Source organism: Carassius carassius, chromosome 47 (genome assembly GCF_963082965.1).
Source record: "Carassius carassius chromosome 47, fCarCar2.1, whole genome shotgun sequence".
Taxonomy (NCBI): Eukaryota; Metazoa; Chordata; class Actinopteri; order Cypriniformes; family Cyprinidae; genus Carassius; species Carassius carassius.
The window spans coordinates 10,208,157-10,223,151 of record NC_081801.1 but is presented as its reverse complement, the minus strand read 5'-3'; the positions used below and the strand labels follow the sequence as shown (position 1 = coordinate 10,223,151).

At 38.3% G+C, this 14,995-nt stretch overlaps 1 protein-coding gene across 1 annotated transcript in view; it reads right to left on the bottom strand.

Annotated features, from left to right (window-relative positions):
- The window catches only part of LOC132130713 (ephrin-A5b-like), a 49,573-nt gene extending 34,813 nt beyond the window's left edge, over nt 1–14,760 (bottom strand). The window contains exon 1 of the mRNA XM_059542507.1: nt 13,923–14,760. Within this exon, the coding sequence (XP_059398490.1) occupies nt 13,923–14,047 (125 nt within the window). The 5' untranslated portion in view covers nt 14,048–14,760. The remainder of the gene's footprint in view (nt 1–13,922) is intronic.
- Between the last annotated feature and the right edge of the window lie 235 nt (nt 14,761–14,995).

Below are 14,995 nucleotides of genomic sequence, written 5' to 3'. Positions count from 1 at the left end.
GCTGAGGGAAGGAGCTAATATCTTCTCGCGTCATAGCTGCAATAGTCTAGGTCTGGTTCTGATCAGAGATAAATGTCTTGGTGAGTGGACTGTACTGTGCTAGCCTGCTCTTATTGGTTTTAGGGCCTGTATGGGGTCAGTATGGATAATTTTGTTGATAGAGGCCTGATGTATCTTAAAAGTATAACTCGAAACGGTCACACAGGGTGCACTCTAAGTACTTGCATGATGCCCAGTGATTATCTGTAAAGGTCGTCACCGGCAATGGTCTTGTTAGGCACAAACAATTAGTTAGGTACACATGACAGCGCAATTACTCTCTCAATTCATTCAGAATTGAATTGCAGCAGCAAACAGGACACTGAATTGCAATTTGTATTTAATTCTAGGAAGGAAGTAGAATTATTAATAAAAATTAAAAGATATACATATAGCAATAGAACAATAGACAGTTGGACAATAGATAGAATGAAGATTGATAGAATGAATGATAGAACAATAGACAGTCGGACAATAGATAGAACAACAGTTAGACAGAATTATATAACAATAGAATGAATGCTACATAGAAAGAGGATAGATTGAAAGAACAATATACGATAGATAGATAGATAGATAGATAGATAGATAGATAGATAGATAGATAGATAGATAGATAGATAGATAGATAGATAGATAGATAGATAGATAGATAGATAGATAGATAGATAGATAGATAGATAGATAGTGTGAAAGAACATTACATTTTCCAGAATACATTACTTGTGTTTAATTTATTTGAATTACAATTCTGTAAAATTCTTATTACACTTCAAATTCCAATTCAACTTTCTTGTGTAGTGTGGCAAATTTAATTCAAATTCTTTAGATCTGAATTTTGCCATGAATCTGCTGTACACAGATTAAAAGTTTCAAATCTTTTGCCTTGTTAGTCAGAACTGTAGATCAGTAGATAAACTGAACAAACAGATAGGACAGAATGATTTAAGGTGCTGACTGTGAATTTCAAAGAGGCAGCTTTAAAAGCGAGGCTGCCGACTATCATGTGTCTACACCAGCAGATAACCTTCGACTCAGCTTTCATGGGGCATTTGATTCACAGTGGCCCCCTCACTGGCTAGGGTGAGAAGGAGCACGCCATGAAGAGAGGAAAAGTCCCTGTGATGGTGCTGATAGTCACACTCTCTGTGTGTATTTTCCTCCATCTGTGAGAAACAGCCTGCACTGCTTGCTCAGCGGGAAAAGACACACAGACACAAAAGGGCGGAGCCGCCGTTCTGGCCTCAGATTCCAATCACTCTGACTCACATTCACGTTTATTTGTCCCCATCAGACAATGCAAACGGAGTGCTGTGATATTTATATACACAGCTAATGGAAGAAAAGTTCTAAGTTACTACAGTAGGTGCTGACATCAATCCAAACACAAATTTATATCTTTTGACATTATCGACAATATAAACCAAACAAAAGACTTCTGCAAGTCATGTGAGAGTTTGGCTACCGCTTAGATCCTGCTGATGTGCTGAAACCTCCTACTTGTGCCAATGAGAGAGGTGTCAGACACATTTAGACTCTGCTCACCGCATGGACTAATGCGCTACTTGTCTCTTCTCGTTTACAAAGATTTTGTTCAACAGTTCTTCATCTGCTACCACAGACCATCTATTTCAATTGGAAATGAATGCGCTCAGACATAACCAAACATAATTAAGCAAGAAATAGTCCTCAGTTTGAAGCTAAACAAGGCAGGCATGATTATAGTCTCAGCCACTGAACCCAAAACTCTCTAGAGAGCTTGCAACTTTTGTGCTAGCTACAAACTTCTGGTATGTTAAACAGCCAGTAAGTGCTATTTTATAACTATAGGCAAGTTAAGTAAACTGGATAAGCAGAAACTTGGGTTCTCAACTTTATAAATTAACTTTGTGTGATAACTTTGAGCACCAATAAAATCTTCATGGCAAGAACAGGACAGCTAAAAATACAGTGATAAACCAATTTTCCAATTTTCAAGCTTTAAGTACCAACTTTGTTTAAACTGTTCGTTTATACAACAACAGCGTTTTGGTGACTGAAAACGCATATTTTTGAGTTTAAGTTTTTGAAAATGCCACCATTTTTGTTCCCATGTAAACACCCAATACGGGACTCGTTTTCGCAGGCATGTATAAACACGAATTGTTTTTAAAATGTTGTCATGTATATGTGAAACTTTTTAAAAACGCAAGGGAAAAACTTTTCAGTTTTTAACTACATCGTTGTCATGTAAACATAGCCTAAATATATACCTTCCATCTAAAGGCTCTAATGATCTTTTTTTATTTTATATTGCTGATTTGTATTTTATATATTTTATTACATTAATTGTTATTTCCCTTTTATTTCATTATTTTATATTTTCATTATATCTTTCTCAAAAAAAATCTAGTAATTACATATATAACAATGGTCATTTTCAATTAACTGACAGCTATAGTTCCAACAACATAAGTGCAAATCATTCACCAGCACATATCCATGTTCAATTGATCACTATAATTTACTGATATAGCATCTTTTTCTTATTTTGCAGATAAAATATATAGCACAAGACCACAAGCACTTTAATCAAATCTTGTGTGCTATTTATGCCTAATATTTGTGGCAGGTCACAGGTTGCTCTTCTGACAGGCCCTGGAAGAGCACAACATATGATTCACAAACCAGCACAGATATCAGAGCTTACACATATTTTCTCTGAAAACACTGTCCTCACGCCCTGTAAAAATGCCCCTGGGCTTAACGTAGGAATGCGCCCGAGCAGTTTCTCTTTCTCTCTTTCTCTCTTTCTCCCTCTCTCTATCTCTCTCTCTCTTTTTTTTTCAAACAGACCAATTCAATTAGCACCTGAAAGAAAAGTGGGAAAGTCTTCAGCTTGGGTCTGCTCTTATTCTGTGCTGCAGTTCATTTCCACTCGTTTGTTTTGAACACAGAAAACCACAGAGGTTGTTGCTGTGATTACAAATTTGATTTGGAATTAAAATGACTCACGGCGCTGGATAAACTAGATGTGATTTATGCCCATGGTGTGGACAACATTTCCAGGTAGTCATATGGTTTTCCCCACCATTACATAAACTACTGTCATTAAAAGCCACCATTCATTTTATATATTATATTCAAAATTAGTTTTTAGACAAAATAAATTTCATTTAAACTGATTGATTCCATAGATTATTAAAATTCAATCTTTAATTATCTAATCTGCCAAAATTGACTACATTTTTTTCCACTACATTAAACTAAGGAAACTGTGGTAGCCACCACTGACATTAAGACATTAAGACAAAAAAAATTGTTCTTACCATTACAATTACATAGTATATAAAAATATACATAGATAAATATAAAGATAGATGAATAGATAAAAATACTGATTTTATTGTAGTAAATCTTGTGCTATTTCTGATTTCTATTTTATTGTCTTTTTTATGCCCTCATTGAATCCTAAACCATAAACTAATTTATCCTTGACACAGCAAATCTCTGTTCCATTAAGGGTTATCTGAGTTCAACCGCAACCCAACAGGGCTGAATAATGGCCTTAAATAACTGAACACAAACACACAGACACACTTGCAAAACAAACAAAAACACCTTGTGCAATGTGCAATCGGCAAATTTGCAGAGGACATTAAAAGGACAAAATCTGAGCTAATCCAAAATTCTCCTTTTTTCTTCTTCGAATCATAATTTAGCAGATGTTTGAGAACAGAAAAAAAAACAAAACTTGGAGGTGACTTTGATCTTTACAGCAAGACTTACTTCTAAAGCACGTGAGTCTGTGAAATGGCCTGAATGATTACCCTTGGCTGTCTTTTCAAACACTTATCAAACACTTTTATTTGAGAGATAAAACATCCTAAATGCATCATAAACATCTCAGAGTGGTGATTAGCTCGGGCTGGAACCCCACTGACTGGAGGTGCTAATGGACTGAAGTCAAGAGAGCGATGGAAAGCCGCAGCCATGCGGTTGTGACCTTTCTGGCTTTGCCATCAAACTACGTGCCATGAGGTCAGTATAAACCTTTTTATTTGGCCTCGCAATCACAATTTTCATTGTCTCCCTGAGAAAACCATAAACAATTAAACCCACTGAACTCCCACACCAGCTTCAACAAACCAAATGCTGCCTTAATTTAACGTAATTCTGGACTACAACAAAGGGGCTATGGAAAACGAGACTGCAAACATAACGTTTCAATGCCATGTGATAACATTATGAACTGCTGTTTTGTTTAAATTATCACATTTCAGCATCATTAAATAATGTTCACACCACAAGTGAAAAACCCATAGTCCAGGATGTCAGATTAAAAGGGTGCAAATGTGGCAGGACGTGCCGGTCCAGATAAGCACAGCCGCAACAGGGTCTGTCTTCAACAACACATCTTCATCGAACACACACCAAATGATATTAGTGTGTGTCTGGGCAAAAGCGGAGATTCACATTAAAATCGCACAGTGCTACACAATCATCTGAAAAGCATCTGGACTGAGTGATTTGCTCAATAGGCTCTGCCGTACCGGCTCCATATGGCGAATTCAATGGCCACCATGCGATATCGCACCCAGGCAGGGAGTGGGGAGATAGGCAAAATAATCAAACACAGAAAAGAGAAAACACAAAGTCATTATAAGACATCAGGGATGAGGCAGAGGCAGATGTGGATTCATTCCCCCAGTGGGAAGGCTAAAATTGAGAGTGGCTGCGTGCTCGTATCCTAACACCCATATAACACATATTCCTTGCTTTCAAAGGCTGGTATGCATATCGGGATTATTCCTACAAGGGACTTGCTAACAAAAGATATTATCAGTTCAACAGGGTATGGAAATGACATCAGAGTTAAGGCAGACAATAAAAAGGGGTGAGAACTCAGTTAAGCCAAGACTACAGCCATTTCATCCCCACCGTGTATCTGATATCAGCCCTTAAAACAGAGTCCGTGGACGTGGCAGACAACTGGCGACAAAGAAAGAAAGGGGAGAGGGGAGCGACTTTACGGGGGCCCGTGTATCCAGTAACCTTCTCACTTTCATACCGGAGCAAACTTTAGGTGTCCCGAAGTGCGCATGAATTATATGAAGGCTAATATGAGAACATAACTTATGAATCACTCTCTGTTGGCAGGGACCAGCGCCAGCCCAACTATTAAACATTGTAAATTTGACGGTAGTGGTCTTTCTGTCCACTTATGAAATACAGTGGCATGCTTTTAAGGGTGATCGATCTTTAAGTGAACTTAGCATGCAAATCACCTGAACCTAAAGTTAACTTGAGGCTAATAAAGAAGGAATATGTTCTGCATTCAGGCCACTCCAAGTTACTCTACTATGCTAATCTGCCTGAAGATACTCAACCCATCAAAACCTTATTGGTTTCCCCAGATCTGCAGAGCCCCTGCTGATGATTCAATTGGTGGGTTCTGGCAACCACTCCCCTCGATTGCTTTGTTCCATGCCCTAGTTTTCAATAGTAAACAGGCACATTCGTAGTAGCGTAGTGTAAATCACGTTTAAAAATTATAAGGAATAAAAATGCCAAAACATATAGAGAATATTAAAATACAAACTTTCAGTAAAAAAAAAATTATAATAAAATTAATAAATGTCAAGGGATAAATTGTGTGTGTGTTATGATATAATAGAATGTGTGGAAAATAACTGACGAAAAAACAACCTTTTTTAAACCATACAATATTAATCTGTTCATGAAAGGTTGGATTCAAAGTATCACACATTTTGTCACACTTTTATTAAATTTGTAACAATACTTGAACTTGACATATAAAACCTTTTATTAAAAAAAAAAATCTTTATAAAAAAGTATTATATAAATAAATCAATACCATTGCATTTACTATGAGTAATTAATGTAATCCTGTAATTTTTAAAACAATAAATTGTTGCAAATTTCCGCGTGCAGGTTTGAGGACATTAGAAGGTGATGATTTGAAGGATTTTCTTTGTGTCTTTTCAGGGGAGCAGAAATGCCCAGAGGGCCGTAGGTACAGCCATAAAAGTGGTTTATTTGTTTCCTGAGCACATTTAGTGTTTATGTTTCCATAGGAAGTCTTTATGGCATCGCAATAATATTTATGTCCAAGACAGATGGTTTCTTTTGAGCTATAATGAGATCATATTTCTGTTCATGTCTTGTGGTTGCACAAAAAATTTATTGCCTTTTGGATAAGATGTCTAATGAAGCCTGTGCATGCAGAGTTATTCATTACACTGGAGAATTATATGCATCTTTCAATGCAAAAAATAATGCTAGAAAAATTTATTGAAACATTAAATGCAGAAAAAAAGATTATACAAATATTTAAACATAAATGAAAATATAAAATATTTGTAAATATGTATCATGTTAAAACATACATGTATATCATGTACATTATTGAAAGTTTCATTTTCATGTATATAGCCATAAAAAAGTTATTTAAATTCATAATAAATAGCACAACAGCTCTAAACCAACAAAAGCTCCCATCCTAATCCTAAAAAGAAAAGATTTATCTTTGCATTTACTCATGTTTTTAACCACATTTGGAACCCTGCTTCACGCTTTAAAATGTTTGCAAACCCAAAAAAGGCAGCAAAAAAATGCTTTTTTTTTCACTGACCACATCCTTATTCCTGAGATATATTGCAATAATTATTGGAACAGGAATGTAATGTTAACTATTCAGTCTAATAAAATGTGACACTTCCAGTTTTCACCTTTCCCAGTTTCAGTGTTTTGCTCTACGTCAGTTCTTACAGTCTCGAGTGATCAAACTGGGAGGACCAATAATGATTCGATTCTGTTAACTAGTGCTTTACGGTGATTCAAAGAAAGCCTGAGGGGAAGAAACCTTAATTTCCTGCAGACTCCCTGAATGGTCGCATGGCTGCTTTGAAACAGGATGACACTGGTTAGTGGCTCATTGTCTATTGGACAAAGTAGGGCTGTTCGCCCATTAGAACCTCTTTGTAATGAGCGCTCAAGGTGTGACACACAACTTGTCACAGGAGCAGCATGAGCATGCCTGCAGTTTCACCGAATCACATGAGAGATCAAAGGATTCTAAACAAAGGCAAACGCCCAATTGCATATTCAAAATGCTATTTTGATTGCATTACAAATCAAATGAACAAGTAAAAACAATAAAAACTAAAAAGTCATGTTTTCAGTCACACCAACTGGGCGAACAGCTCTCAGTTTGACTGGCACACATCTTTCGTGTGTTTGCTTAGTTAGAAGGTCACTTTTGGAATAGGAAGTGCTTGATTGACTAACGGCTGACACTTTGTCCTGCTTCTTTGTGATGACCTGTTACTCCAGCTGCCCTCTCATCCCTTGCAATGTTTGCTGCCCCACGCACGCGATCCCACTCCCGGCTGCCAGCATTGCGCTTGTCTGCCTTGCCGCTTCGTTGCACCCTCTCATCGCATTACTTCTGCTATTCTAACTTTTCCATCAATTATGCACAAGAATAACTGAGGCCTGGCCGCAGCAGATACATATAAGAGGAGTGGATTCCTCCATGACTCCACCATCTGCTAGCATGTTCCTCCTACCAGTGATACTAGTGCCAGAGCACCAGACTACGAATCTGGTTTATGATGTCTGTGGCGTAAATTAAATCTGTAAATTTAGATTTGTGTTGTGTAACAAACATTTTAGGACTAGTTTACTTGTCTGGAATGGGGTCAACATTCTAGAGTGAAACTGATAGAAATAAATAAACTGTTCATTCTTTTGCATTGATTGACTGCGAGACCTAAATTAAACACAGTTTGGAAGGAAATCAATTGTAACGCATTAAAAGGCTTAAAAATGCTGAAAAGGGCAACAAAAGAAGGAAACCTTCTTCCAGATCTGCCGCTGTTCCGTTCAAAACACAAAATGGAAGCAAGGTTGAAAATGTCTGTGTGGCCACTCCTACGTCTGCTAGAAAAAATACTAGTAGACTACTCATACTGACAAGAAAGGACGGGAAACTAACTCGTAGATAATGACAAATGTAATGAAAGTGTCATTAAATGACTAAAACAGACCGAAAATGATTTAATGTCTAAGATCTAATAATCTGTGGTAAAATCTACAGTACTCATAGTGAATGAGAAGAAATTAATCTACCAAAAAAGTAATCCACTGCAATATAGCAAAAAATTGACCTCTAGATTCCAATGATGGTCACACTGACCTCATTTTCTCAACATTGCGTGTGAAGGGTGGTTAGCCAGAGTTTTGACTCTGAGATCGCAAACAGCGTTTAATATTTTATGCGTCCCAATGCTCAGAATGTACTCAAATTTATAACAAGGAAATGCTTTACCACTTACCACAGACTGATCATCTATAAAATGCTCCGCAATCTCAAACCAAGAATGTGCAACGTTCAAAAGCATCAGCCAAATAATTTTAAGCAAGTAGCAGCCTAATTAAAATGTCTCCTTTTTTAATAGTATTATTGGGTTTATACATGAAAATGAACTATTAACTATTACTTACTGCATTATCCTTGGAGGTTTTGCTGTTTTGGCATTTTAATTTCATTCATAAAAAGTTTGGTAAATTAAAAACATTGTGTTTTTCTCTACAATCTTTAAATAACAATCTGTTGATTTCGTTGGACCACCACCATTGCCATAATTGCAATATGTTCGTAATAATCCTGCCAAAGCCACTTAATGGCAAATAATGTTTTTTAAAAGATGTATGTCCTTCACCACAGCGCAAAAATATTCATCATCCAATTTTTTAAAATACTTTGAATGAGATAAATGAGAAATATTTAATCGTAGGCAGCTTCAAAGAATCCTTGTATGTTCTTTATGGATGAGAAAGAAAGATAAAGGCATTCTTCAGCCAAAAGTCCCTCAACTGCAGGTGAAAGCAGTTTTAAGGGTACAGACCAAGTTCAAATCAGTGAGACAAGTTTTTCAAGCTATGAAGCCTTCTTCCCTGTCCCTCTCAGTTTCTTGTTCTTTCTTGTTTTCCTTTTATTCTAACTCTTGCAGATTCAGTCCATTTTTATTAGCTTAGCCTGTCAAACAAATGCTTCCTTCATTATTTCTTATTGCGATTACAGTTTTTCTCAGTCGCTTTGGTACATTTCTCGAATCAAACTCACAATTTGCAAAACAGTAAGTGCATTTCTCAAAACAACTCGTACAAATAGCAAAACACCATGGATTACCTGCAAAAGCCAGTCTCTTGCTCAATATCCGTAGTTCATCTCTCAAAAATAAATATCTGTGTCAATGAACATGTCAGTGCCATCGAATGACAAGTCCTTGTGTCATAGTTTACGGATAAGACAGTCAAATTGCTTAGTCATGTTGTCAATATAACAGTGTAGGCCTACTCCAGAGGGATGTTATGATGTAAACTATGGCAACATTTTGGATGACAGTTGCTGTATTGAACAGTATGCCATATGCTTATGTATGCAATTTACATATTACTGTATGTGGGATATTGATTGAAAGAGACTGGATAGAATTCCCAGTGACTGAGAAAAACTGTCAATGTGCCGTAATGAAGGGCCCAGAGAGCAAACCGCTCTGTGCTTTCACAGTGAAAGAATGCGTAAAGTAGTCATTACCGCATGCTACATTTTCCTTCAATTCTTATCAAGGAGGCTTAGCAAACTTTAGGGTCCTTTCAGCAGCTTTATCGGGTCATTAAGGTCTGAAGCTGATTAATCTGAATTGTTGTTAAGGTCGTGGCTCTCCGAGGGAGACACAGAAGGGTGAAGGGGTCCAGAGGAAGTGTTTTGTATCGTTACACAATGGGCCGATGACCTCCTAAGCCCTTTAGTGCCTCTCTGTTAATACCTTCAGCCAAGCCTTCAAAGACGCCACCGAAGACATTTCACCACTCACAAACTAAGCGTGTATGAGGAGCTTACCTCGAGCAAACACAGAGACCTGAAATGCATCAGTTATCATCTAAAAGTTCAGAGAGGAAGAGCGATCGCTGTGATGACTCAAGCGTGATTTCATAAAATGAAAAGAGAACCGGTTTGACTTTAATAAAAAAAGAGACACTCCCAGAATTCTGGCTGAGATGCAATTATGAAAGTTTATTAGCGGAACGCAAGAGCTCAGTGCAGAAAGAAGGGGGCCAAGCACCTCTCAGTGTGTTTGGGGTCATCAAACAGCAGGATGTTCTAGTTACCCTGCAGGAGAACTTTCTCTATGCTGGAATGAGTCTTCTGATACCCCAAATCTTTTGAGAGTCCCAGCACACTGCCATATAGCCCTGGAGGGTTAATCGGGATGGGGTGCGATTGTGGGACTCAAACCGAGAGGCCTGCGGTTCCCATCTGTAACTCTTTCCATTCTTTAGTCTGCCTGTATTTCCTTCAACAAGCCATGTTGTATTCACTTCCTGCATGTAAGAGCCTAAATACTTTAAACTCTGGCAACGATCCACTAAGACAGGAACAATGGCACCCTTTCACATGGGGTGGGAGAAGACCGAGGTCTTCAGACCAGTCAATATTTGGACATGACCCCCCCCCCCCACTCATTTAAAATCCAAGCGGTATCAAGCAGCAGGAGGCCAGAAGTGCCAATGAGGGAAAAGGAGGGTAAACACGGAGAACAATACAAACTGAACCCCACACAATACCACCGAACAGCTATCACAATATCAGCTGGCCACAAACCTCAAACCATGAGCTTTGTTTTTAAAGTGGGGATTAAAACTGAGCCGGTACAAAAAGTAAACCATCTAAGGGTCAAATTGCGCAGGCTAGAGTTAAGAGGTGAAAAAGAGATGGCTTTACAGGAGATCCATGACATTTCCCATTTCTGTAATGAAGAAATGAGCAAGGAAAGACTACAGAGAATGCGTTTAAGTGTAAAATGTTACAAAAAAAACCTAAATAGGCCGAGTGCACTATTCACTACACCACCTGATTGAAAAGGCTTCAAAAACTGTAGGAAAAGTCCCACATCTGTTATTGAGAGATTTGAGAGGCATTATCAGTGATTAAAACGGGACTCCGTCAGAATGCTGAAATCCCTCTCCCCAGCTGTTAGGTCCATTTGACAGACCTCTTTGATGGACAGTGGAATCGGCTTCCATGGCACCACATACACAAACAGCCAGAAGATTAAGATAGGAATTCAATACTGATTCCTGACTGATCCTCCATATCAACAACAAATAAACAGGTTTCATTTTCAACATAAGACCTATTTTAGTTTAAAATTCCAGAAACTAGCACAAAAATAATACTGACAAATTAATATATTTGCGATGTAGATCGCATCTCTGGATTACCCGAACACCACTTTCTCAGAAACACAGGAAAGGCGGGATAGAGAAGGAAACAATAAGCTCTCTATCTCAAGCCAATCCAGTAATGCCTGTGAAAAAAACATGTCTCAAACTAAGAAATGACTAATCTGAGAACGAGCTGGGAAACTTCAGAGGAAATCTGCCAACTTGAATTGAATTTGTAATTGCAAATGGCGTGGACTGCATTGGAGAGGGAAAAAAAGAGCCTCCGAAACCCAGTGAAGCTTGTAAGACCACCATATGTAGAGCAAGACAGAGGCTTACATATGAATGGGTGCGCTGCAAATCTCAGGCCGAAAACTAAAGGAGCCATTCCCCCTTAAATCCTCTAAAGAATCTCTATAGACTCCTCTGTACTCACTCATGTGAAAATACTAGCAATCACTCAGTATGTTTGCTGCCGCTCTAAAGTGTAACTCCTTCCCTTGCAAAATAACGATTAAGAGATAAGCCTGTCTGCAGGCTTTGAGAAAAAATTAATAAACAGTTGAGATTCTTTTTATTATAGTACGTTGTTTGTCACTAAATTCCGTTGAGCTACGTATTAAAAACTTCAATTAAAGCTCTAATGCAGGCAATCTTTCTGACAAATTAATATTTCATGGCACAGCTATCTAAACCTTTGGACTCCAGCGTAGCTGTCTCTAATGTTCGTAATTTAGCCATGTTAATGAGCAACATTAAGAGAGGAAGATGCGAAACAACACAATGCACCAATCAAATGTCTTAAAAGCTACGAAGAACTGTTCTTTCAAGGGTCCAATAGCCTAAATAAATGTCTACATAAAAAAGTCAGACATCAGATTGATGTACAGACAGACACATTCTGATCAAAAGTTTTCTTGTTTTATGGGTTATGAGTGACATTCAGGGCCCCAAGGTCTTGCCAAAAAGTGCTGCTACATTATACAGCACAGCCAGATTTGAATTAGGACATTGGGTGAGTGTATGAATGTGAATGCGAATACTCATTTGAACTAACTCATTTATTTGCTAGAAGGGCCTCATTTTGCCCAGGCAAAACCTAGGCAGGGAGCCTCCAACACACACACGCAGATATTCATGATCACACAAACACACATTTCTGCCAACCAGGCTCGCCCTCAGATTCACCCTAACTAGAGCTTAATACTGTCCGATGATGGTTAACTGCAGCCTTGTGCTGCTATCACTGAACGTGTGACCCTCTCTCATGAGCATGCACCCAACTGGGCATCAGCCTCTCCTGAAATGCCTCTCTGGGTTTGACCCATTGTGTAAAACCAGCATGGGGCTGGGGTGCAGGGCAGAGAGAGAGCCCCATGGCAACTGAAGAGGAACAACTGAGAATGGGGATGAGCCGGACGCATCGCTTTCAGGCAACTCAAGACTTGCGGCAAAGAGAAGGGGACAGCAAGCCAGATGTAATTTCAATTTAAATATATTTCTTGTATGTTAAATGTTAATTTTTTTTCACATTAATTATAATATATTATGAATATTGAAAACCAACTCATCATGTATCTCACATTCAGCCAGAAAAGCACTTATTTCCACTCAACTCCTAATGCTATTTTTCATTACCACCCTTCACTGCACAGCAAGGTTGTACTACCTTATTAAAAAGCCTTTGTTAAAATCCATTACTAGTCCATTTTCAGTCACACATTTTATAAATGCCTCAAAAGAAATATGAATCGATAGAATTGTGGCCTTTTAGAATTATGATAACAAGCAAAATCACATTCAGAGAGGTAAATTTGATTTTAAAGAAAACCTGACCATTGAGCCATGATATATATTTCTAATGATGTTTCTAGAGCGCAATGTCTAGGACAAGCTAGTGGCACAGGGTAATGATTTCTTAGTTTGAAAGAGCAGAGAGCTTGCCTGTCAATCTCCCAAAATCACAAAGAAATCCTTCTCATATAAATCTGGCCTAAAGTTATGTAGTTATTGGAAGGGGGTAAAAAGTCCCGTAACAAATCAGGATTTATATATATGTGTGTGTAAAATAATATATATATATATATATATATATATATATATATATATATATATATATATATATATATATATATATATATATATATATATATATATATATATATATATATATATATATATATATATTTGTGTGTGTGTGTGTGTGTATTTCTACTAAGCCAGCTACAATAGGAAGCAATTTTTTGAGAACTACCAGACTAAAACATGGCCTTTGTTAGCTTGGCATCAGTGGAAACCCCTACAACAAAATGAACAAACAAACAACGTATGGAATATTAGAACAATTCTCGCTTCAGTTGATTTCTGAGCGCCGTTTCTTGCCATGCTCTTCCGAATGTTGCCTGTTTAGTGTAAAACAACGCTATCAAGTCTCTATCGCGCATGATATTTTGTAAGAAGTTTCTCCCATACAATATGTTTGTTATGACTGTTGTATCATCAGTCAAACTCATTCAAACGATCCTGACGAAGCTGTTCAGTTCGCATCCGCGTTTTATTTCGCTCGATATCCTGCGGACTGTTGCGCTTCTAAATGACAGAAGTGAAACGGCGTTTTAATATATTTACTGCGCAAATAACTAACTCACCTTGGGTTTGTTCGGTTCCAGTAGACAGCGTAGCGATCCGCCACAACCTTAGACGCCGGTTCCAGGCCCAACACAGACATCCACAGGCTGATCAACACAAAATAAAACATCTCCACCTGCGGCATTTCTGAAAGTTTCAATCGCAGCCTCCTTGGATACAGCGTTGCGGGGATGAAGGAGTACGCGACCCGTCAGATTTCCCTTGAATGCCCCACTTCTCTTTAAAGGATGTTTCTTTTACAGTACAAAAGATGAAGACAGATCTATACGACCGCAGTGCAAGGAATGCTAAAGTCATTCAAGAGTCACAGTTACATGTACATAATTAGGCTATTAGAAGAAACACTAAGAATCCGGTTTAATGCTCTCGCCGACTGTAGTCCAGGCTGATAAAGCGTTCATCTCAAGCACATCTTTTCTTGCGTTTTATCGACTTACTTTTCCACCAGGAAAGAAAACAATTAGACAAACTGCAGGTCCTTTGAATGTTCACTTCTCATTCCAAACCCCGTCAGATCTTGCGCGGTTGATTACTCGAGTAAGTTTGAGTGAATGAAAACAACAGTGTATGTCCACTGGCACTCATTCTCCAACATGTGAATGAAGACCTGTGCTCTGGTTGTATGGTCAGACCTTGACGTTTATGAACTGAATGTAGACCCCTTCCTGAAGCGCTGTCTTTAGGTTAGGATAAGGAAGCCAAACTATCTTTCTGGACGAAATGCACAAAGGTTCAAGCGTTTTCAAGATTCAGTGGTAAGATATGGTCCACGACTGTAAACTCCCAGGCAGCTGAGTTGGTCAGAGTGTATGAGCCATGCTGTCTCAGAAAGAGAGAGAGACGATACAGTTCCAGCGCTCGCTCTCTTTCTCATTGGTCTGTATTTCGGATGATGGGCGTCCCGGTCACAAAAACGACATCCCGCCTCCAAGCTGGTGTAATTCTCAAGAAAATACTCACATTTTCAGCGGATAGCTGTTTAACGTTATGTTATTGCTTTTCTCGTCAAAGGCAGCAGGCAGGAATAAGTGTGGTTCACGTTTTAAGTGCCTTCCAAAATCTACATGTCATT